The sequence below is a fragment of the Falco cherrug genome, chromosome 3, assembly GCF_023634085.1.
Source record: "Falco cherrug isolate bFalChe1 chromosome 3, bFalChe1.pri, whole genome shotgun sequence".
NCBI classification, from domain to species: domain Eukaryota; kingdom Metazoa; phylum Chordata; class Aves; order Falconiformes; family Falconidae; genus Falco; species Falco cherrug.
Genome location: NC_073699.1, coordinates 48,660,337 through 48,686,794, shown reverse-complemented (window position 1 = coordinate 48,686,794; position 26,458 = coordinate 48,660,337). Strand labels below are relative to the sequence as shown.

General features: G+C 36.5%; 1 protein-coding gene across 1 annotated transcript; it reads left to right on the top strand.

Moving 5' to 3' along the window:
• The first annotated feature begins 1,635 nt into the window (after nucleotides 1-1,635).
• On the top strand, nucleotides 1,636-20,152 carry LOC114016927 (RP1 axonemal microtubule associated). Its single transcript, XM_027811169.2, has 4 exons — nucleotides 1,636-1,751; nucleotides 6,288-6,938; nucleotides 8,259-8,430; nucleotides 11,254-20,152. Exons 2-4 carry the CDS (start codon nucleotides 6,300-6,302, stop codon nucleotides 16,890-16,892), a joined length of 6,450 nt encoding a protein of 2,149 aa, XP_027666970.2. The 5' UTR covers nucleotides 1,636-1,751; nucleotides 6,288-6,299; the 3' UTR covers nucleotides 16,893-20,152.
• The last annotated feature ends 6,306 nt before the right edge of the window (nucleotides 20,153-26,458 follow it).

The following is a 26,458-nucleotide window of genomic DNA, read 5'->3' as shown; positions in this document are numbered from 1 at the left end:
GTTAAGCTGCCCACATGAATGGATGAAAAGAGCTTTTGTGTTGATATTGATTGCTACAGGACTGTGATAACCTGTGGCTTGTTAGCTTTAAGTCTGAGTTAAACATAATTATTGTTGATGCTAATTTTACTACGAAGCTGATGATTTCTTCTATCTTTTCAAAGTATATGGAGCGTTTGTAGTACAGGAAGAAATGCAGAGGACAGAAGCTATATCTGGACAGAAGCTTTGAAAGCCTTTTGAAGTCTTAGGGAATTAAGGGGCATTCACATTGTCAAATGGTGACACTTGTTTATCATCTTCACCAGGTCCCAGAAGTATTATCTCTTGGGTCTCAAATTCCAGTGGTACACGGAAGCTGCTGATGGATTAGCTGGTTAATGAAAGCAGCTTTGCATGCACTGGAATGCTAATGAGAGCAGCAATGATATTTTAAATCCTGCACCTAAAAGAAAACCAACTTTATAAAAATTATTGTATAAGTGGTTAAGTTATAAGACACAGAATACATAGATTTTGCACTTGTACCTCTTCTGAACAAGTATAAACAACAGAATACAGACTGGAATATAAGCAGCACATTAGCTAAGGTAGATTAAAGACTAAATAATTATATTAATATAACATTTAAGAAGGCAGTGTTTTTAGCAAAATATCTGTGCAAGATTATAATTTATTGTTTGCACCTGTGCATTTTATCAAAGTAGAACTGAAGCAGTATTTAAAAAATTCTATAAAAATTGATTTCTCTACTAAGGAAAATAGTTAAAAACTCATGCCATGGAATGGTAGTGTCTACTGAGCAGTGTTTTTGTTACTGTTCTACACAGCTAGTTTTGACAGCTCACTGTAATCCTGATTAAGCAAAGAAGCTCCCAATCGGATTATACATCTGGTGACAATTAGATGGAAGTTACCATCTTGGGACATAGTATTTCCACTGGAAAAAAAAAAAACACAAACCCACCACATTTTATGGTATCGTTAAGCTACAGTCAGAGGTAACCCTCCTTATCTCTTCATAAACTATACTCACACACATTTATAATCATTGCTCTGCCCTTTTTCCAACACGCTGAAATGAAGAATGTCTCATAGATGGTGAAACTCCTTCAGACTATCATGTTTTATTGAGTGTTGTGAAAGAAACTGTAACTATTTTCACTGTGGTGTCTGAATAGGGAAAATATGGGAGAATCTTTTGCACAAAGAGGATCATCTTGACCAAATGATTGAACAAAAGCAGGGGTGAATGCCAGGAGATAGTTACTAAATAGTCTCAGAAGGTGAGTGGTAGAAGCTCCATTTTAATGTAGTTAAAATTTATATCACTGAAGATTTTAGTCTGGAGGATAAACCTACACTGATAGGAAGACAGATTATATCACCCATGTTCCCCATCCACATTTTTATTTTATGTGGTTCTGTGAGACTCTTGAGCAATCTAAGTAAAAGAAAGTTATACAAATGAAATATTTAAAAGGTAAATAGAGTTTGAAAATAATATAAAGGGACTTGCTGAATGAGATGTTAGACACTGCTCTGAACAATGGCTACCTGAGGTGAACCTGGCCTGGTGATTAACATTAGCTGAGATTAAGCAAATGGATTATGATGTTTTTTCTAGTTGAGCACACTTGGAGTAAGACTAAGGGTGTTCATTTCTTATGGCATAGACAACTACATGTACAATTCATAAATCTCTGGAAACAAACTAACTGCTCTTTTATTTGCATAGGATGTGACTGCGGGTGAGTATGATGAAATTATGTGCGATACTTACCAGCTATTTGGCATAAGAAATATTGTTATATTTTAGAACAAAATGTTCCACTTACTGTCTTTATAAAATTTAGCAGCTTTGTGCATAAACTTTGAATGAGTGGTTTTGTTTATGAGAATGCAGGCAAAAAGATTAAATTCTGATATCTGTTTGATTTTCTTGTAGAATAAAATTCTTAACGCTGTAATTGCCAAAGTACTTTAATAGACATACTGTATTATATAATAGCATACAAGAGCAACTATTTCTTAACTTTAGAATACAATCATTTAAGTAAGAAAATTGATGCTATGTTTAAGATGAAATAAAGCTGTTACAGTATGATCACCTGTAGTATGAAATAGTAACTTCCACAATATGTTGATTATTCATTTGTTGAAATGTTATTTGTAAGACACAATTATAAGATATTTGAAAGATGCATAAGTAATTTACACTATTGAAATTAATATTAGAAAGTCTTCATACATGATATGTTAAGCAGCCATCAGTTCTTTCATATGTGGTGTGCTATGCAACTTTCAGTTCTCTACCAAAACTGTTCGTTTTATCACTCATTTTGTTTTGCTAAGGAAAACTTCTTTTTATTAGTTACTTTTGTGAATTCAAATTATTTTATTTTTATAATGAAAATTGTCTTTTTTATTTATGTGTGTACTCTCTCCTTGTTTGTTTTGGATTTTGTTACTTCCACAGTGTCAAGACTCAGTCTAATAATTATCTTTATGCAAAATGTATTGTATTTCTCTTCCAATTGTTGATGCCTACATAACTGAATGTTTTACAGAAGTACAAATATCCAGAACAACTTCTGAGAGGCTAATCAAAAGTGATCATTATCAGTAGTCTCATGAGAAAATCCACCTATTTTATCTCTTGTAAGAGTGAATAATCATACAGTTAGATGAATCATAGAATCACAGAATCATAAAATAGTTTGAGTTAGAAAGGACCTTAAAGATCACCTAGTTCCAACCTCCCTGCCATGGTCAGGGACACCTTCCACTAGACCAGGTTGGTCAAAGCCCCATCCAGCCTGGCCTTGAACACTTCCAGGGATGGGGCATCCACAACTCCTCTGGTCAACCTGTTCCAGTGCCTCACCACCCTCACAGTAAAGAATTTCTTCCTAATATCTAATCTGAGTCTACCCTCTTTCAGTTTAAAGCCATTCCCCCTTGTCCTATCACTACATGCTCTTGTGAAAATTGCATCTCCAGCTTTCTTGTAGACCCTCTTTAGGCACTGGCAGGCTGCTATAAGGTGTCCCCAGAGCCTTCTCTTCTCCAGGCTGAACAACCCCAGCTCTCTCAGCCTGCCCTCACAGGGGAGGTGCTCCAGCCCTCTGATCATCTTCACGGACCTCTTCTGGACTGGTTCCAACAGGTTGACATTCTTAGGTTGGGGGCCCCGGAACTGAACATAATACTCTACATGGGGTCTCCCAAGAGCAGAGTAGACTGTGAGAATTGCCTCCTTCAACCTGCTGGCCATGCTTCTTTTGATGCAGCCCAGGATACAGTTGGCTTTCTGGGCTGCAAGCGCACATTGCTGGTTCATGTTGAGCTTCTCATCCACCAGCACCAACAAGCCTTTTTCCTCAGGGCTGCTCTCAATCCATTCTCTTCCCAGCATGTATTTGTGCTTGGGTTTGCCCCAATCTACGTGCAGGACCTTGTGCTTGGCATTGTTGAACTTCATGAGGTTCACACAGGTCCACCTCTCAAGCCTGTCAAGGCCCCTCTGGATGGCATCCCTTCCCTCCAGTGTGCTGACCACACTATACAGCTCGGTATCATCAGCAAACTTGCTGAGGGTGCACTTGATCCCACTGTCCATGTCGCCGACAAAGATGTTAAACAGTACTGGTCCCAGTACTGACCCCTGAGGAACTCCACTGGTCACTGATCTATGCTTGGACATCGAGCCATTGACTGCAACTCTTTGGGTGTGACCATCCAGCCATTTCCTTATCCACTGAGTGGTCCAGCCATCAAATTCATGTCTTTCCAGTTCAGAGACAAGGATGTCATGTGGTACAAGGTCAAATGCTTTGCACAATTCCAGGTAGATGACATCAGTCACTCTTCCCTCATCCATCCATGCTGTAACCCCATCACAGAAGGCCACCAAATTTGTCAGTCATGATTTGCCCTTAGTGAAGCCGTGCTGGCTGTCATCAACCACCTCCGTATTTTCCATGTGCCTTGACATAGTTTTCAGGAGGATTTGCTCCATGATCTTGCCGGGCACAGAAGTGAGACTGATCAGCCTGTGTGAAACACCACTCTATTTTCATAAAAGATGAGAAGTTGTAGTACAGAGTAGCTGAGGACCTACGTCTGTTCATTTCTGTCTCTGGCCATTACGGATTATGATTTATCAGTTTTCTCCCCTTTCCCAGAGATCCTGGACTGGATGCTGTTAGTGAGCTCAGGTCTTCTTGGCCAGTTAAATGGAGTAACGTGGCATCCAGTTCACTCAAGAACTTTACTACTGCCATTGCTGCTTTCAATGGATTAGAACATTTGCTCTGCAAAGAAAGTAAGAAAATTTGTGTGGCAGTAGAAATGCTGTTACAAATTTCCTCTAGGAATATCAGGATAAACAGAATGATGCATGAAGCGTAAAATGGCTGATTCAAATTGTGTCCCTAATCTTAACCCACCTGTCAGCCTCTCAGTTTAGAATTGTAATGAAAATTTAGGCAGCCAATGAATAGATGTGTCAAAAAAGATGAGTAACTGTAGTTCTCAGTGATTTCAGTTGAAATAGAGCTCCTCCCTTCCGCAGAAAGTAAGCAACTTGACTAGCCATCATGGACTGGGTTGTATGTCGCTGCAGCCAAGCTTGAAAATTTCTTTCTGCGTATTCCTTAATTAAATACTTGGAGGTTTGTTTTTTTTTTTTTAATCTTTATTTTAAAATATTTTTAGAAATGTTTTAAAACTTTTTTAAAAATTTTAAATGGAATTGTGATTACCTAAATCAATCTTCGTGTACATCATTCTAGCACAGACTTGTTTGTTTATTTTTCAGTTTTAGCACTTAGAATGACCGCAATTTACAACACAAAAAATGTATTAAGAGGAGACACTTCTTCTTGTGCTCTGCTCATTGTTCAAAATAATGAACATTTACAAATTTATTAACTCTTAGTGAAGGCAAAACACCCAAGCTAAAAACAGTGCATTATTGGAAAAGCTGTAAGAACACAGTAAGACAAAATCTTGTCAAATCTGACTGTATTTGAACCTTGACTGTCTTGAAAAATAGCCACATTTTCTTATCAGTTTCAGAAGTAATGTATGGAGTAGTAAAATTGTCAAAATATTGTTTGTCATAGCTTCATTACGAAAAATATGTAGTAGCCAGGAGAGATTGTTCCATTAGTCAATATGGCAGTTACATCAAGGTGACATTGTCAAAAAATTTAATTTATACTATTTTGATGACAAACATATTCTTTGAGACAGCTATACAGCTTTTCAGTAGAACTCTACTAAAACTGCTTCCTTGAGGCTGATTAGTTGACTGGCCATTCCAACACTGTGCTCCAGCCAAAGCAAGCCAATCAATAATACAAAGCGATTTTATTCATTTAAAGGGTTGTTGTTACACTGTCTGTATGTAGATTGGATTCAAATGGAAAGACTGTAGCAACAGTGCTCTATTTCCAAGTGTGAAGACTATTGATTTAATTGTCAGAGACAGTCTGTTGTTTAAAAACCTGATATTTACATATTTAAATTTAAAGGCTACTTCTACTGAAGAATACCTAAAATATTTGTGTCTTTATAAAGGATTTAAAGCCTTTTCTTTTACTAAAAAAGCCTTGTTCAATCAGTAGTTTATCCCTCAGTATAAATGTAAATATTGTAGTGGCTTATGCATCGCGAAAAATAAAATTTATAATAGAAAAGCAAATGATTCATCAATTTATGAAACAACTTAACTCTAAAAGCACATCTTGGGCATTATTCTGGTATAGTTTTCTCTGGCTCCAATGGATTTTCCCTGGTATAAACTAGTATATGAGATCAGAATGAATTGTATTGTCTTTCAGTTTTGTTATTTTGGACTAAATGTGGCTCATGCCTAGGCACAAAATATTCCCTCCTAGTAAGGATTTTTCTAACATCTTAAATATGAAATATTGTCATTAACTTCATCCTCAAGAAAGAAAACATGTAATTATCATTCTGGACTGACAATGTACCTTATTCTAAGGAAGAGTCTCTTGTACCAAAATGATAAAAGATTTAAAATTACTTTGGAAAGTTTTGGGAATATTTGCAAGTAGAGCTATGCTAACTTAATCTGACAGTACTGGAGTCTTTGTGGAATTTAGAGATAACAGCTTGGGTCCGTTTAAATCCAATGATTTTTGGCACAAATTGATGCTGTTGGTTTCTTATAAAGTCTCTTTCTGCACCTTTGAAATGAAGACCATATTATTACTAGTCATAAGAAAAGTTTTAAATCCATCTCTTCTTTCTTCCAGATTGCTGTCAAAATGAGTGAAACACCTTCAACTAGTTATTCGGTGAATCAGCCAAACTCCTCCGAGAGTGAACAGACTTTATCCACGCGCCATTTCAACGTTACTGAACCTGTCGTGGCAAAACGGATCTGCTTCTATAAAAGTGGAGATCCTCAGTTTAATGGGATCAAAATGGTCATTAATAACCGGTCTTACAAAACATTTGATGCCTTGCTGGATAGTTTATCCAAACGGGTTCCATTACCTTTTGGAGTAAGGAATATTAGTACACCAAAAGGGAGACACAGTGTCACCAATTTGGAGGATCTTGAAGATGGAAAATCTTATATTTGCTCCCATCAGAGGAAAATGAAGCCCATCAACCTGGAACAGGCTAGCAAAAAGCCGCTGCCCTGGCAGATCAGTAGGCCTGTCAGTGCACGTCGTCGAGCTGTGCAGTTAGCAAGGGAGAATGAAGATGGATTTGGCCATCGAGAAAGTAAAATAACAACTCCCAGAAAGATACTTGTTTTCAAAAATGGGGATGTAAGACTCAGGCGTACCATAGTTCTGGGAAAGAAAAATACACAAACCTTTGAGGCCTTTCTGGATTATATGAGTGAGTTAATGCAATATCCAGTTGTGAAACTATATACCACTAATGGCAGAAAGGTAAGAATAAAGATGAGTATTGACAGTTTTCCTGATTTCTTCTAGATTATTTTTAATTAAAAAAGTGATTTTATCAGTTATGACATTGGGATGCTGGCCTGATGTGCTGAATTTCAGCTGGTTTTGTTTCTATGCCTTTTCCCCTTCAGAAAGGCTACTAGCTTGGAGGAAATATACTGGAATCTTGCAGTCAGATAGAAGCAAGTGAGGACATTTTAAGTCATCGTGAAAAAACTCTTATCTTTTTCTTACTCAGAGCTCTTTCAGGCATGCTCTCAATTTTATGTTTTTACCCATTTACACAGAAACTTCTTTTAGTCTTAATGCTGTTTATTTGTGAGTTTTAATGCCTTAAAAATACAATAAGTAACATCTAACAGCCACATGTATTTTATTATTACACAAATGCAGAGTGGTTTGCCATTAATGACTTGGAACTATGATACCTCATTATCTATTATAGTTTTCAAACCAAGAAACAGGTTCTGTACCTATAAACCCAGATGATACAACACTAATAATCCTGATTTTCATCTCATGTTCTGTTCTATATGTTTTTATCTCAGCGTTGTATGTGTGCATTGTGTAACTAAAGAAAAGCACCTGTGATTATACCTAACAGGTATCTAGAAAAAGAATTCCATGCAGAGCTCCAAGAGTTCAAGGAAAATCCTGTGTTTACTCTCCTTTGGAGAAATTCTGTATTAGGTTGAGAAACTGTCCATTTCACCTATATCAGTGAAGCGCAGTTTGTAAGCTTTATTTTGCAATATATTTTGGAACATAAATTCAAAACTGTTAGACAAGGCTCTGAGCACCTTGATCCAGTCAGACCTGCTTTGAGACCTCCAGAGGTCTTTTCCAATATATATTGTTCTGTGATTCTGTCCTATTCCTCTATGTCAATACAGACCAAGCAGTTGTGGTATATTCTGCATTTCCTCTTCCTCCAACTACGTGTTCATATGTATACCTACCTCCAAAGGCATATTCTTATTTCATGGCTGTGAAGTCACTGGACAATGATGAAACAAAATTACACATGCAAACACTTAAATTGCTAGAAAATTTTGATCTGGATTCAAGTTGCTTCTTGAAGTCTTTTTAAAATATATTTATATAACAAGACATACCCTCACAGAGGTAGGAATTGCCTTACAGGAATTGAAAAATCCTGTGCTGTGATACATATTTAGTAGTCTGCTGCAAACTAATGTAGAGACTAAGAAGTGAAGATACTAAGGCATGAAAGGGATAAATCTCACATTATTTTTTGTGGTTACTAAGGCAGAGAATTTAATGTTACTTTTGTTTTTCCAGGTTCCTAATCTTCAGGCCCTGATATTGTGCTCTGGAGCTGTAGTCGCAGCAGGGAGAGAGCCTTTTAAACCAAGCAATTATGATTCTCTTGGATATTCACGGCCTGCTAAATTGCTTGGAATTGCAAATCGTGTGTACCCAAAAGCAAATACCAAGCCAGAAAGTGAGAATAGTAAGTTCTTTGGATTAACTTTTATTTTATTAATGGGTTTATCTCTCTCAGCACAAGACATAAACCATGACAATCTTACTAGGATCAAGGATACTTAAAAAATCCAGTTGAAACTGTTTATATCTGCTTTGACTCCTCTATAAGCATAAGAAAGATAGAAGTGTCAATGTTCTTTCTAAAATATAAGTTTCTGCGAAGTACTCTGCTAGTATGCATATTTTCTTTCAAGCAAACTTATTTAGAACATGGATGCAAATCTGTAAAGTATATTTTATTTTAATGCACTTGATGGTCATTGTTATGAATTTTTTGGAGTCATAGTTAGTAACAGCACTGGTAAATGAGAAACCACAGGCTACTTCAGGCTCTTAACTGACTGAATTTCTCAAGCAAAACTTTTGTGCAGTTCTCAGAAATTACTTAGCACATGGAGGTTTGATTTGTCATTGTCATGATTTTCACTTTTTCCCATGTCCCATGCTCCACATAAACAGTAAAAAAAATTATAGCACTCATCCACTCACAAATTCATCATGCTTTTGTTTAAACAGAGTGTCATCCTTTCCTATATCCTCATGGTTGTGAGATATGGTTTTTGGATAAGTTTGGGAAAAGATACATAAACACGTACTTTTCCTTTGATTGTTCATGGACTTGTGCCACTGACAGGGTCTGTAAGAGTGTGAAGTGGCCAGTGGGTGATCAAGAGTATAAGGAGCTGTTGGAGAGAACCCAGGCTAGCTGAACAGCCTGAGGTTGAGGGGAGCAATACGCTGCGGTATCGGAGCTTTAGGCTGTGTGGGAATCCTTGGCATCAGAGCATCCTGTAGGGCAGAGGTACTGTCTAAGGGGAAAGTTGTTTAATCCAGAGGTACCCTGTATTCTTGATACAGCTGCATGCTGCACTGCAGAGCCCAGGGAACAGTGTATTTGTTTCTGTACTGAGACTTCCCACAGTAATCTTGACTGTGTCATGGAGCACATTGATCTGTAAGACACTTGGCTTCCATTTACTTGAAGGAGTTTCTTCTACATCCCTCACAGTTTATTATGTCCCCACCAAACTATTCATTTTAGTTTTTCTCAACCTTGTGTTCTTTGGCTTGCACAACTTGAGAGCTGTTGGCAGAGCATAACTAATGAGTTGAGAGAGAATGAATAGGAACCTTTTGAGAATGAAAGTTCTGCAGAAACACAAAATCCTACCCAAATTTTGCTTTGAGCCAGAGACTGAGCCTTGCAATGGTATAAAATGTGAGTAGCTGAGAACCTAAGTGTCCTCTTCTAATCCTTAGTTGACAGCAATTACAGAAAGATAGAGAAAAAACCCGACCCTCTTTTTGTCTTTAACCTGAGAAATTCAAAAGTATCCTGTGTAGGAGACATCATTGATGATGAGAGCCTGAAAAATCAAATTTCAGGCACTTTGATCCAATTTCTTTTCCTGAGAAGGAGAAAGTGAGATTTTTACTTTGGGAAGCATAAGGTCTAGTCTGTGTTAGAAGAGTTTGTACAAACTTTTATTTCTGATTTAGTTCATGGTGCAGCATATGCCTGGGAAACTTGCAAGACACTCTGCCTGAAATTATAGACACATATCTATAATAGTAATATGTTAACTGTACGAACCTTTGTGAGTCACTTGAGCAAAACCAATATGCTTAATATCAAGCAAAGTAGAGAAATTAATCTTACATGTGTTAAAATACCTTTCTGCAAGTGAAACCTGTCTATTAAATGGTGGCTCCTATATATTTAGCTATCAGTAGCAGTTGTGGATTTCTCTGTGTGGGTGTACTTACACTGTTTCCCTCACACATACAGAACTTGGAAGACAGCAAAACTTTATTTTTGTGTCATGTTTTTTTATCTCTCTCACCTCTTCAGTGACAACTGCTAGAGAGAGATGAGATATAATTTTTTAAAAAGACAAGTTATTACAAAGAAATCAAAACATATTTCAGGAATATTTAACGTGTATGCAAACACATATTGGGCTATACTCAAAATTCATTGTAGTCTGGAAGTATTCTCATTGGCTTTGTGAGTTTTTTGCTGTCTACAGTACTGTAACATAAAATGTATCACAGAATGTTATGATTTAAATTCAGATTTTATAAGAACTTCAAGGGCTTCCATGTTTACTTCTCTATAGAAGGTCAATCCAGGGCATTAGGTCTGAGCCCTTTATTCACATGTCGATGATGCTCACAGTAATTACTCATATGCTGTAGATTGTTGGGTTAAGACGAGGGAGGTATATGTTCAACTTGACTGACACATTTTAGCACTAACTATGAGAACTAATAGGAAATGATATATTAATGATCGCTAAGGCATGAAGAAGAAGTAAAGTTGGTAGCTTGAAGCCCAAACAAGCAAGGGCCTGTGAATCCCTTGGAAGGTTCAGGGCAACCTCAGTTCCCAACTGAGTATAAAATGAGAGCTTTTAGTGCTTTTTTAGGCTCTGGAGCTTCAAATAAGACTAAAGCCCTGGCATTAGAAAGAAGCTATTGCAAAATAAAATTAAGTGGAAAAGTAGTTAAATGCTTGATTCTTTATTAAAATTTGGTTATAGTTCTCTCTCGAACAACTTCTTAAAACGAACAGCAAGATTAGCCATATTTTTCTCTTTACTTTCTAATACTCTGGTAAAATAAACACACTTCATTAGCTTCTTTCGTACTAATTTTTCTTCTTTCTTCTTTTTTCTTCTTTTGCTGCCTGTCTGCTGTCTCACCATCTGGATCCTTACGCATATTTGTCTGCTCTACTTTCCACCTACTGTATGAATTCGGGTTCTTTCAACATAAATATTGGTAGTGAGAGCTCAAATGGGCTCTAGCTCAAGATCTCAGGTATTCTCAGTTTCTTCTGATAAAGGATCCAGCAATGATAACAACTCAAATGATAACAACTCAGATTCTTCATATGTTCCTGATAGTCATAACGGTATAGGAGGAAATCAGTCCATTACTGGTGAAGACTTATCTGTGGCACAGTATGAAGATGACATTGAGAAATCTGTTCACCTTAATCAAGATGGGAGTATCACAGTGGAAATGAAAGTTCGATTAAAAATTAAAGAGGAAGAAACCATTAAATGGACAACTACTGTAAGTCGTGCTGGCCTTTCTGATGACAAAAATACCACCATCTGTCATCCTGCAATGCATGCTGAAGACTGCTTATCCAATGTAAATGCATTGGAATGTATAAACCCAAAAGATACTCCATTTTTGAAGAGCTACAGTAAAGAAGAGGGAGACTCATTACAGCAATTCAATGCAGAAGTGTCAGACAAAGAATCAGAGTCTGATTTAAAAAATTCTGGTTGTAATATCTGTAAGAACAATAATTCTGCAGATGTAGATGTAAACAATGTACCTGAAGATAATATCAGGCCTCGCTTTTATAGACCTCCCACTCCTGGGCCAAGGCGTGTTAGACAAAAGAAAGCAGTAGTTGAAAGTGTCACCTTGGTATCTGAGAAAGAGGTTCAGGAGAAGACAATAGGACAGTTTTCCTACAGTGAGGAAATACAGCAGGGAGAAAATAAGTCTGAGTATTGCATGGTAGCTCATGCAAGCAGAGAAAAATCAAGTGTCACTTATCCAAAGTTTAGTGAGATGAGTGAGAATAGTTCATTAAAGCTTTCTTCAGAGAATATAAAAGAAGAAATGCTTTTTAAAGTAAGCCACAAAAGTAATGATTTAATAGAAACCACAAATAAGAAGACATTAGAAGTGTCTGACAAGGATGAATTGGTACAGAGTATATTAGAGAAATCTGTTGTGGAACAAAGTACATATAATAGTTTACTCTCAACCTGCAAAGCTAACATTTGTGGTTTAATACCATCATCAAAAATTTGCCAGGCAGCTAGGCCAGGTTCGGCAGACTACATCCATAAGTCATGTGACATTAAACAAATAAAAAGATCACTGAGTTCTTTCATTAGATATTCAGAACTGTGTCAGTCAAAAGAAGAAACAATATGCAGACCTGCTGATTTATTACCTGTTTCTCAAGATTCAGTACATTCAGCCTGTCCTGGACATAGCCAGATGGAGATGATTGTATCTCCATGTAGTAAAGCTCCTACTGAGAAGATAAATCCAACAACTGGATTCTTTCCTACTGTTACTGAAAGTGACAATCACATCAGTGCCAGGACTGGATCTGTGATGGCAACACATCTCATTGATGACAGCCAATCTGCATCTTCTCTCACCAAAAAGAAGAAGAGGAGAAAATCGTCTAAGTTTCTAGAGAAAGGTACATATGAAAATAAAAAAGATGAAGACATTTCAGGGATAATGAAAGGTGAGGGAATGCATATCACAAGGAGAACCACACAGGATTCTGCAGCAGAGGCTATGGATAATTATTCTGAAATGCCTCAGAAAAAAGGAATGGATTTTTTCGTAAAAAAGAATGATGGGTCTGTCAATTCAGACAAAAGCATATGTTGTGAAGATGAGTTCTATCACCAGGATTCAGTGGAACAAAATGGATTATCATCTAATAAAAAACCAAGAAGCAATAACAACAAGTTGGCCAAAGTAAAAATGAAGTCAGGCCAAAAAAATAGTATCATTTCATCTGCAAAGAAGGGAGATGGTCTAATGGCAGTTGATTCAAACAATGAATCTGAACATAGTCAGAATACACTGAGTACTGAGAAAGAAGGCGCACATCTTACAACCAATTCTTTCAAACAGGCATCTAACCCATCAGTGATTTCAAAGCCATTGTCAGAAGTGCCAAAGAATCTTAACTTTGAAAAAGAAAAGGAAAATAATATTTTGGAAAATTTGTCATCAAAGAAAGCAAAAAAGCAAAAGGGGATGAAGAAAAATCTAACTAAAGGAGCAAATAAGTTAAATATGTCAGAGAAAGCCATTACACTAGAGGCTCTGAACCAGGAAGGTTTTCAAGGGGAGGTTGCTGAGCATTCAGTTGAAAACTATGTCCAAACTTGGTTGAAAAACTTATTACCAAATTCTGTCTTACCCCCTATAAATAAAAAAGAAAGGAATGTAGAGAACAGCATCTGCCATTCTGCTGAAGAAAATACTGATGCTTCTATAGATAAAGAAACAACATTTATCACAAATAAAGTGTATGTGACTGGAAAAAAACATCTGGTTGAACATAGTCTAACCCCAAAACCATTAATGCCTATTTGTGGATTGGGAACTTTAGAAGAATCAGCCAAGGATTCAGGTGGAAAACAAATTGACTCTTTGATTCATGCTAATACAACTATAGTAGATGAAGCCAAGTATTCACTGAGATCAGAATTTCATCATGAGGGTAAGACACACTTGTTTCAGGAAACACAAGACAATGATAAAAAGATGTCAGAAGCTGATATCCAAGATACCAATCTATTTCAAAGAAAAAAATCTGAAGTTGCTGTTCAAGCTGATTGTGCATTTGTCAATGAGAAAGTGGGAACTGATGTTCAGAACAGTTGCATGTCTAGCATGTTGCTGCATGAACTACAATCAACTTTGCTTGGTCTCCAGAAAGAACACAGTGGATGTATAGGGAAAGCTTGCAGCCTTTCAGATCTTCCTCCTTCATCTTTTGGTTCTTCCTCCAATGTCATCTTAGCCTGGCTACTCATGCTGAACCTGAGAGAGAGTTTGATTGGGACAATCAAAGATGATATGCAAAAACCTACCTGTAGCTGTTCCGAAACATTTACTCAGTCACAATTTCTGAAACAAACTACACTCATAGAAAAATTTGAAGAACTGAAGGCTGCCTTCTCACATTTTCAACAACCAACAGAAAATAACCTACCATACTTCGGGAGGGAACTGAAAAACCAGGACTCCACACATTGCCACGAGAATATGCCCATATCTGAACTTCATAATGGTATACATTTGCATGAAAATGAAAAGTCAGTTGACCCTTGTGTTCCAAAGGACAGTGGAAATTCTGAAGAAGCTCTAAAACTGACTGGTGAATTAGAAAGCTGTTTTGATATACAGAAAGATCTTTGTAGAGAAACAGAGACTTCAGACTTGAGTGCTCTCAAAACACAGCTAGATAGTCAATATGCCACTACTAATTCAAATACCCGTAGCCTTACATCAGCTATAGAGCCAACTGAAAAATACGAAGAAATGCCTGATAGCTTCTACAAAAAATCTCAAGATAAAACCACTGATACATCATTCACTAATGAAGAGTCAGAAACCTCAGTAGACCCTAACTCAACAGTTCATAGTGTAACTTCTAATGATAAATACTGTATTTTAGATCAGGATACTTCTGAGCTAGAAGGTGAACAAGATACTATACATGTTACTACTGATAAAAGTGAAGATGAGAAAGTTGATCCAAAGTCAGAAGGTAATGACAAAACCCCAAATAACCAACTTAAACTAGCTGCTGAAACCTCCGTAGAGTGTAATAATGAGGATTATTCTGTACAGGAAGATAAGGAAGATGCAGAAAGCTGTGAGGGGGAAACCTCTGAGAGGTTATCTACAGTCTCTCCATTATCATTTTGTTATGAATCAAAGCAAATTACAGAATGTGATATGACTGAAGGAGAACAGGAATTGCAAGTGGAAGAACTGGAGAATAAAATGTGTTCAGACACTTCTCAGTTAAAAAAATGTTTTAAAAGTCCTGCTACTTCAGACTGGTCAGATTACAGACCAGATACTGAAGAGAGTGAGCATGACTTTAGAGCATCCAGCGATTTGACCAACGAAAGCAGTGAGGAAGCCGTACTTGAAAAACATTATAATACTGGCTATGTAAAAAGAACTATTGAACGGCTTTATGGCAAGACAGAAGCTTCATTTAAGCCTGACTTTCACAAAGGGTTTCCTTATATGTCAAAAGTATCTCAAAAGGATACTGAAGAATTCCACTCTGCAGTAATGGAAAAAACCATTTCTTTTTCTCAAGAACGTGGGTCTTGTTCTGCAGAGAAACTTTTACATTCTTCACTACCGTCACAAGAATTTCCAGTGAACATAAACCAAGATGACTCTATATCGAGAAAAGAACGTACTTCTTTACCAACACCACAACCTACTTTTAACAGAGAAGACACAAGTTATATTAATGACCATTCATGGGACTCTCCAAGGCAACACTGTCAACCTAGTGTACGAGCTAATGAAGATGAAGGAATATTAATAGATAAAGGCAAATGGCTTCTCAAAGAGAATCATTTGATAAGAAGATCACCACCTGAGAGGATTGGAATGTATGGTAATTTGGATACAACATCAACAGACACGGTCGTTGACACAAACAGTGATGATGTTCCATACTCACACTTTGGCAATCTGAATCAGTACCCAGTCCTCAATGCAATCTCTTCTTCAGAACTTGAAGACATGGCTAAACCCTCTGAAGGTTTTTGCAACTACTTCAATATACCTCATAATAGTGATTCAGACCCCTTTCAGGATGACTTAAGTACAAAGAGCAAACCTAGCTGCAATGGCAAGATCGCCTCCCGTCCTGCAGCAAACAAAGAAAAGATCAAACCGTCAGTTGTGGTAGGTTCTACTTCTGCACATCTTTCTACACAGGCTGATACCAGTTTTACAGGCTTTACATCTGCAGAATTTAGATTGCCTGATAACAAGGTGCATCCATTGGAACAGCCTTTAAATGATGAACCCATACAGTCTCAGCCAAATTATGCTGGTAATGCTAATAGAAGAGCTCTTCAGGAAGAAGATTCTCTGGATAAACTCCATGCTATGTGTGGCCAACATTGCCCAATATTGATGGTGACAGTAACACCAATTAATGAGGATCAGAGAGGATATGCCTATCAAAAGGTATCTGATATTGAGAATCAGCTGGGTCCGTATTTGTTGGCCCAAAAAAGTAAACACTTACAATGGTCTGGTGAAGATTTACTAACAGATGAAAATTATCATGTGACTCTGAAGAACAGCTGTATCAATAAGATTGCCAATAATATTTTTAATAGATTTTATGCTAATAACACCTTAGATTTTATTAGTAACTTTGGAATACTTGCATCTTCGACTCTGAAAGACACAAGCAGTTTAGGGAAGTTACATGTTATAGAAGATATGAATGCAAAACACGTGGAAGTCAGCAATTGTCAAAATAATGTATCCAAAAACATACCCAGTGATCTTGTGACAGGCATAAATAGTGAGCTACTCAACAGAATGCCAGAAATATGCCAAAACCCAAGAATAAGCCTAATTCACATTTTTGGAGAAAATTTTTCTCTCATGTTGGCGGATCCAGCAGAAAACTGTCATTCTGAAACATTTCTAAAGTGTGACACTTCTTCAAATAACATTGAACATAATGCCTCTGAAAATCTGAAAAATGAAAATGCCTTTCCTACAGAAGAAGAAGAGGAAGAAGAAGAAGCAGAAGTTTGCTTTTGTGCAATGGACAATGGAAACAACAAATATAAGAAACACTTGTAATAGAGATCTTAACGTTTCTATAATATTAGATTAGTGAAAACACTTCCAGAACAAAAATAATCACAAAATTAGCTGCTGAATGCCACACCCAATAAAACTCCCAATGCGAATGCAGCCAAGACCTAGATAAATATAAATCACAATTGTATGTCATTGTTGAAATACAGATAATTACTGAGATTTTTATGGGAACCAACATACGAAGAAAAGGTGTTCTTCTAAGACAGTGGTTTCTCGGTTAAAAAATAGTTTTTCCCTGAAATGTTGCCTGTTCAGAGATATGCAGTCATATACCAACCATTTAATTTGTAGAGAAACAACTACTGCTTATTGGAACAGAGAACTGAAATCTGAAATACCCACCCAAGTACTAAGATAAGATTCCTTTATTTCGTGACATTTGAGAAAGGGTTTGTGAACTGTGTTTCAGTAGAAATGCTTTTTTCAGAACAGAATAAACTGGTAAGTTTAATTTGAAAAGTAGGAAATACTAGTCAAATGCTGTAATACAATACTGTAGGAAACAGAAGTAATTTTAATTTTATATAGATTAACATTATCAAATTGTTCAGTTTTTCAAAACCAACTTGAGAGTATTTATGTGAGTGGAGAGATCTTTCAGTTTGTGTATAGGATCATCCAGACCCCAAATGAAGTTTACCTGTTTTACCCAGAGGATACTAGAAAAGGAACATATTTATCGCTGCTGGGATTCCACAGGAACTGAGAAGGGAGACTGTGTTGCAATGGACTTCCTAACTGCCCTTGCCATATTCTCTACTGAGGCAGTACCGCTTACTCTTAAAGTTCTAATACACTGCAAGTTTTAGTTCTGTGTTCTTCTTTAACCTCTGTTCTTTAAAGATGGTCTGTGTCTTTTGTGTGTCTTTTTTTTTTTTTTTTTTGGTAATTTTGTGTATTTTGAGAATCCAAGGCATATGTAATATGTTTCAGGGTCTTTCAGTGTGTTAATAGAATTATTTTGGATACCGGTTTACAGCAGTTTTTTGATATTATGTGTGCATAGTAAGCACTTATATATGGTTTTCAATTTTCCATAAATGTTTTTAAATATAAAATTGGAAAATATTTAATGTATATTGTGATTAGGCAAAGTATTTCAGTCTTTTGGTTAGATTTTAATCCCTAAGGCTGCATAGTACGTTGCTTCAATGTCAATGAAATCGGAGATATACCTGAAGAAGGAAGGCACTATTTTTCAGTTAGACATTGAGAATTTGACCATTCTGTACTCTTGAAGGTTGTGTCTAGAATAACTGGTGTGTACATGCTGCAATAAGCCCTGGACTGTGATCCTTTGGTTATCCAGACTGGTGACCCAATTAAAGGCTGACACAAATCCGCTTCAGCCCAGAGGCTGTGATTGTCTCCCTTGTGGGACAAAAGGTGCGTGGAGGGGAAGGAGAAAATGAATATGGAGGAAAAGGGGTTTGCAATACAGGTGGGAAATCTCGCGCTCTTAAATTCTTTTTAGGAGCCCAGTGGCAGATATATTTCCCCATATATAACTGATATGTTTCTGTTTGAAGTGGTGTATTCTGTGTAATAAACTAACATTACAGACCTAAAGCAACATTTATTGTCCAATGTATTTCACACCAAATAGCTGTGTGTTATTTCCTATGTTGGCCTTATTTCTGATGTTCTTCCCTCTGTCTCCACATTTTTTGGTGTCCTCCTTCACATTTTGGAATGGCTCCATGTGAAGAGTCCCAATGGTATTTTTTCATCCTTTGACCTGCCAATACAGAAATAAACCCTATGTTTGGAAAATGAAGCTTGAAATTACTAGAATTCAAAAAAATGCTGTATAGCATTCTAATGCTACCTTACCAGGCTTCTGTGTGGTAAATAATGTCTAAATGCTAGATAGGCAAATTAACAGCTATATGTATGTCTCCATCACTTGCAGTCTTTCTGCTGGATTCACAGCACCCAGTGCTGCATTCACAGCACTTTAAGTTTTTCAGATCAAGGTTCAAGGACCTTTAATCAGATGCTTATTACGGGGTTACTGAGCAAACTAACCACTCAAAAGGTGAGATGTGAGGTACTGCCTGAAGTTACAATTATCAGAGAGCACGCCAAGTGGTGAAGTGATTGTTACGTTAACTGGAAGACTTGTTTCTGATTCCAGTGTGTTAACTAAAAGAGAAGGAATGAAATGGTAACCTCAGAACAGTACAACAGGCTGACAGGGAGATATACCATACTGTCACAGATTTTATACATTCATTAATGGTTCAGGGAAGATATGGAATATGAAGTGGCTGATATATGCAGATAAAGTAAAATTGCTCTCAATAGGTAAGATTGGAGAAGGCTGAAGAGAGAACCTCACAATACTGGTGACTAGAGCAATGTACTGATTGACAGAGGGAAAAACACCATGAGGAGTAATGTGAGCTACTTTATATATGTAGCTTAGTTCTGAAAATTAACTGCAAAAGGCATAGATTCTTTCTGAATAAATCAGGATAAAATATACTGGGAAGTGACAAGCATATTAAATAATGTGTAAAGAACAGGGTAGAAAATTCAGCAGGCATTCAAGAGCTTTGTATAGATTATGTCATTCTTCTAGAAGGAATTAAGTTTTTTCCTTGTCATTATTAAAAAAGGAACAGACAACACAACGTATAGTTCATAGTACCAGGAAGTTTCAGTTTATCTAGCTTAGCCCTCTGCTAGAAAGAAACGACACAATTAGATAAGTAATTCTATTTAATTACTAAATCTCATTTTAAAACTTATTGTCTATAGCCATTACAGCTTCCAGTGGAGGGATGTTCTAGAGCTTGGGTCCTTCTTCTGATATCTTACCCGTTTTCTAATTTCTATCCTAAACCTAGTCATGGTTAGTTTATATATGTGTGTCCCAAAGCCACTGTTGTCTTTTCCCTCCTTGATATCTATCAACAAAATCAGACATTCTCTCAACTTTTTCTCCTACATAAACATTTTCTCCATTTCCTCTAATCATCATGGTTGTCTTTCTCAGGAGCTTTTCTAGTTCCAAGAAATCTTTGAATACGGTTACCAGAACTTTATGCAGTATTGTCTCTCTGAACTCTGGGACAATGAGAATAAAATTTCTCTGCTTGGAAATCTCTCTCCTGGTGCATCTTACAGTCACATCAATGACTCATTCGTTCTCTATTCTTTTTTTTAATTATAAATTCCCTGTTAAAAGCATTAAGTTTTTGTACTATTTTTAAAATGCATTTTTTTGCACTTTATGCTGTTTTATGTTATCCCTTTTCTACTACGGATTTTCTGATCCTCTTGTACTTTGACAATTCTTAGCAACTGTGTTACAGGAATTACGTATTTATGCAGTATATTGATGAAAATATGAAATCCAGTAAAATTCCAACACTTACCAGTATCCCTATAAATTAATACTTCTGATTTTGGTACAAACATATCATTTCCTTTTAGCTAGATATTTTGTTACTCTACAGTCTTGCACTAATCCATGTGTCCATTTTATCTACTAATTTCTTATATAATGCTTTGATGGATTAGAGCTACTGTAATTTCCTTGTCTATAAAGATGAATTCTCATCATGATGGAGGTCAAATACTTGAACAATGCAAGTCTGGATACCTTGTGTCACGTATCTGCAGTAAACCGATGTTGGTAATCTTTTTTTTTCTGTTTAGCTGTATGTATCTGGAAATAACTGTCCGTTTGTTTAAAATTTGTTCAAAAATGTTACCTAGTATTGCTTTGCTGTAAGATGCATGGTTTTTAGCCTCTTAGTGCACTCTTCATCCCATTCTGAGTTTCCACTTTAAATTTTTCATTCTATAGCCCATTCTTGTTAACAGTGCTGGCATTTCCCAGTAAATATATGCCACCATTCTTATTGGGGGGGCAAGGGCAAGAGGCAGCTTTCACTTTATTGTAAAAGCATACTTAGTTTGTTTTCTTAAATTCAACACATAGTGTACATAGTCCTTCTTTGTTTATTCTCTTTTAATGTGTATGGTTAAATAATCTTTTTACTATTTTTTTTTTATTTTCCTTTGCTATACCTCACTTCTCAGTTCAATTGACTTGGTTAATCTCTTTCCTCAGTTTTGATAATTTGCTGTTTTTAAATCAAAGGCATTCTGGACTAGATTTACTGTGAACCGTTATAATTAGCGAGGGATTTAAAAACAAATTAATAATACAAAAATTTTATTCAATAACAGTCAAGATAAGCATTTCACCTAAATACAGTACTTTCTGGATTATTTCCTTTTTTTCTTTCAGGAATATCTCACGATTAAATTTTCGAACAGATGTTATTGCCAGCACACGACAGACACATACAAAACAGTTACATAGTAGAGAATTTATTTGGTATATTTATTACACTTGACTTGAAAAAAATGGTCAAACAGATCTACTTTGTGTGAATATTTACATATGGGTAGAGGTGAAGACTGGAAACTAGTAACTGGAAAAGCTTCCCGAGACTGAAAACAGTGTACTGGGGAAAAAGCCTTTGCACACAGTGATCTACAGTAATCACTACCATTTCTATTGTGGTATAGAGAAAGCTGGATGACATAGTTTTGCATATCTAAAAGTGTCTATAACAAAAGAACTAATGAGAAATGATGATTTCTCAGAAGTGCTAGGGTCTTAATTTCAGTCTGTAAAAGCAATACTTTGGTATCATTTATTGTTTTTCATTTCAGCAATGCATAAGGCTTATTTCTCTTTACTTCTAAGTGTGTGAGAAGAAAGCAAGAACATTTAATTGTTTAATTTATCACTATTAAACAAGTTACTCGACTTTTATAGCACTGTTGTCAAATATCCTTAGTCTAACTACTGTGTTAATCCACAGTAAAAATTAGTAAGGGTATTATTCAATGCAATTTTCTTGCCTTAATGAACTAAATTGAGGCAAGAGGTTGGGTACACCTATATAGAGTGACTTAGATGTTGTATACATATGCTAGTTTCTCACTTAAAAGTTAGATTAACATGGAAGATTAAATGGTCACCTGTCATCAGTCATGGCTCACAGAAAGTGGGAGCAGACACTGCTTTGGACAGAGTAAAGAAATCCCTTTGTAACAAAACCAGCAAGCTAATATCAGTTATGGAAAAAGCAGATTACAGCAACTTTTGAGAAGGGTCACTCTGTCGGAGAATGTGATTCTGCCCTATACTTCTCCTCCTCAGTTCTCACAGTTACTCTTTTTTCACTATTTTGGTTTAATGTGTTTGAGCTATGACAATTCTTGTAATGATGAAGTTTAAATGTTTATAAGAGTAGCTGTTTGGCAATTTATTATTTAATAATGACAATATAATTACTTAGAAAATGTTGGTATTATAGCTCTACATTCACAGTAGTTTCAGAAAAGGGCTGCTTTAAAGAGTATCTCTTTAAAATTCAGTAGTGCTGTATACTCCAAATTTATCACGATAAAATTATATTTTAAATGCTTACTCTTAAACAATATAACTTCTCTTGGATTCTGTCTCTATCTTTTGAAATTTTCCACACTTTCTATTCAGGTCATGGACCTACAAGCATTTTTCAAGCAAATAAGTAAATCTCAGAACACTACTATGGAATTTCAATGTATTGAGGCTTGTCCTCAAAGATGAACCAAGCATTGTGTAAATGTCTCCCTGTCTCTCCCCTCAAAGTATGGGAGAGAATATCTATTTTAGTAGTTACTGATTCTACAATACTGCATTTCCCAAGGAATGTGTGTTTTACATGCAGAGCACAATGGTCACATGAAGTAAAAATTTCCTCAATAGTTATAGCCCAATGGTTATAGCAAGACACAAAAAAGACTTACAGATTCTACCATCAAGTCTCATTAATATGTTAGATTTCATAATGTGCCTTTATTGTGCCTTGTTTTCTGCCTTTATTAAAAGCAGTATTAATTATTCAAACATAACTACTAAGTGGAATGGAGGACATACTCTAAACTCATTTATTTTCTAGTTACAAAGATACTGACATGCACCACACCTAGGTCAGCCTAAATGCCAATTTCTTAAATATCTTTTCTTGGAGGATATGGCTAAACATGAGCAAGTAAAAATATTAATTCTAGTTTAGTTTTTCCAGAATGCCATAGAAAACTAAATGCAAATTCATCAAATCATTGGTTTCACTAGTCCTCAACTAATATTCTGCTGCACCATAATTCTGTGTGTGTATCATGACCAACATACGCTGACTCCTTTAAGAAAATGCCTATGGCTGGCCCGGGAAATACTGAGTAACACTCAAAATAAAAGTGGTTTCACTGAACCTCACAACAGAACTGTAGGATAGCTTATCACTGGAGTTTAAGACACACAGATCTATTTCAAGTATCCTAAATAGTCAATAAACACAAAATCCATCATATCATGATAAGCTCACTCATCATCATTGTATAATTTCTTAGAGTTTTAGCCAGTGCAGACAGGATCAAAGATACTGTAATGGAGGGAATAGTCAGTAATACAGGTAGAATGTGTAGCATAGATGAGTCACTAGATGGTAGGGGGCTTCTGTAGCCAGTAAGGCCCTTTATTACTGCCACTGTGGTTTAAAGCTCTCTTTTAAGACACAGTGATGTTGAGCGGTGTTGCAAAATCATCTTAGTAACTTTGGAAGGTGCTTAAATGTATATTATTTGAGATGGGTATCAGCTAATTAGAAACATTGGGAGTGAGGGTGTTTTCTTAGTATTCTTTCTTGTTATCAGCCATGCCTCAGTGATAACATTTCCCTTAATTCCATGCCATTGATACTCAGCTTCCACTAAATCAAAGCCTAAATCTGTAGAGGAATGAAGCTGGGTTAATTAGCACTGACAATATACAACTGTGGGTTGGCTTCAGGGGCGATGGGTTGGATAATGTAGATAAGGTGCTGCCGTGGCTGGTTAAGTTAAGTGGTTGAGAGCCAATGAAGAGAGAGCAGCTGAGGAAGAGCAGGTGAGAGAGGAAGAAGCTGAGAGAGAACACACGCCCTGGATGAGGCAAGACTAGGAGAAGGCAGCAGAGGGACTGGTATGAAGAGTATGCTGGCATGAGATGGTAAAAAACCTTGTTGCAGCTTGATAGTTTGGAGAGTGCTGCGACATAAATCCATACACTTCATCTTGATAATTATGAAATTTAAGCATGGGCAAGAGTATTGATATCTTGGAGTATAATGCCAACACTGCAATGCAAGAATATATTAGTGAAGCTTCAGTGGATTCCAAAAGCTGTTACATCTGCATAGCCCATCAGACCTTTGCAGAGAGACAGATCCTTTCTTAAAGAGGTCTCTTTCAGCAGAACTAATTTGCTTTGAGAGACCTTAATGCTTGAAGTGATGAGTTTGTAATTCCATAGCTAGCTTGGTGAGAGCCTGCATGGCTGCTATTATGCAGCTCTGCACTGGGCAGAGTTGATACACCCTAGAGTAAACAGAAAGCCATATTTAATACAATATTTCAAAACTGTGTTTGAAAAGTGATCTATGTTTATACAAGTTTGACTTAGTCATATGACATATGCAGAGTAAAAGATATGAATGCAGCCTGACATGTCTTGATTCTTGTGTGCCCAGCATAGCAAACATAATATTTGCATGCTGCAGTTTTATGAAATATGTATTTCTGTATTCATTAACATGATTTTATTTAGAATTTCAATTACTGAAATGCATTTTGTTAAGAGTTTTGAGTTCAAGTAAATCAGTGAGTCTTTTCATCTTTTGATAGTTAGGAAATGGAAGGTATCGGTCCTCACCAGTGATATGCCATCTGCAGGAACAAGCTCAAAGGTTTATATTACATTGTATGGGGATCACAGCAGTTCGGGGCCTATTTTTCTTGATGGAGAGGAGGGAAAATTATTTCAGCGAGGCAATGAAGACATCTTCACAGTAAGTAATAGATATCCATTGTGTTGCCGTCTTGTATCCTGCTTGACTGCATGGCATCTCAAAACCTGTGTGATGAAAAGACAGGTTTTTATATGGTACACATATGGAAACAAGAAACAGGACTTAAATATACACCTAAATTTAGTATCCTTTCCCACTCACCTATCTGAAGTGCTGATTCGATCCACTATATTAGTTGTCTGTTTAAGAACTACTGGTTAATTTACATAGTGCCCAAGAAAATACCAAGAAATATAGAACAACAGATACTTGTTCAGTTTTTAAATTTGAAATGAGGCTACAATATTAAAATTGAATAATGAAGTGAAGAATTAGGGTATGGAGTAAATTTTTAAACTTTGTTAAATATCTGCTGCTTTATTTCAATAAGGGCAATTTTTATACCTGTAAAAAGTCTGTCTGAAGCTAGTAACACAAGCAAATTTCACTGCCGTCAGTCTTGTGGTATAAGTGAGCTAGAATAGGTGTCTTATCAAAAGCTGCACAGTTTGAGTGTGTATATAGGGTTGTCAATGAGTGTCTCTAGCAGGTGCCAGCCATAGGGCCTTATAACAAACAGGTGCTTTCATGGTTAGTATCCAGCATAACAAGTCTCCTTCTGAGAAAAGTTATTTAATGGCAGCATTGATGAAAAACCTTTTTTCACAATAGCCTCATAGCTGCTTGGGATGTAGGAAATGCAGGTTTCAGTCCTCTTCAGTCTGATGGAGTTTCTCAGAAGAATCTGATACCTCTGATAGTATTCTGTTCTCCATCTGTGGATGGAGATAAACCCAGATATAAGGTTGAAAGGAGCAGATATAATAAGTAACATGTCTGACAGATAAAAGTACCCTCTTCACAATAGATGTTGTTACCTCTCTTTCCTGCTCCCATTATCGTAATTCTTTCCATGCCCAATGACTTTAAAATGCAAAATATGGAGGTAGTCCCTTGTTTAGGACCTAGGATTCCCCTCTTAGGTGAATATCCATAGCCCTGAATGTAATGAAGGAGTACCTCCTCTGAAATGTATAGAAAAAGAAAAGCCTCTGTGCTTGTGCTGTCTGCTAGATCTCAGTTAACTCTGACGTGTCCTCACTGCTCTTTCTCTTTATTGTTTATAATGCTGAGTTCTAATGATTATCTGGAGCAAAATATTTTGGAAACACTTGTTTAAGTACCAGAATATTTAAATCCTCTAAGCAAAAATGTCACCTGACAGTCGTTATATGAATTTCTGTTGCATGTCTTTTCCTTTTAACAAATGTTCTGTCTTTCATCAGTTCTCTTTCTTTTGCAGGTTATTACTGGAAACATAGGACACCTCTACAAAATACGCATAGGACATACAAATACAGGAAGCTCTCCTGCCTGGCACTGTGAAGAGGTAAATCGTGAGAAATAATTTTATCTTTCCCAAAGCAGTCATTATGGCAGTGGAGTCAAAATACGAGTCACAGAAAAATCCCTGGGATAAGTATAAATAATCTCTTAAATAAAGCTGCAAGCATTTGGTGAGACTAATATAAAGAAGTGTTTCTGCGTGGAATTAAAGGCAGCTTACAATGGTACATCTTGGCTGTATGCTTGCAGTTTAGCGAGAGCTGTACATTATGTTTCTTTAAAAATGCATGGCTGATCAGC

What these genes read in the sequence shown, in the direction of transcription:
- LOC114016927 (XM_027811169.2), top strand. Translation starts at nt 6,300, where the DNA reads ATGAGTGAAACACCTTCAACTAGTTATTCGGTGAATCAGCCAAACTCC. An exon ending in ATACCACTAATGGCAGAAAG is followed by an intron (nt 6,939 to 8,258) that starts GTAAGAATAAAG and finishes TTGTTTTTCCAG; the next exon opens with GTTCCTAATCTTCAGGCCCT. An exon ending in CAAGCCAGAAAGTGAGAATA is followed by an intron (nt 8,431 to 11,253) that starts GTAAGTTCTTTG and finishes AAATATTGGTAG; the next exon opens with TGAGAGCTCAAATGGGCTCT.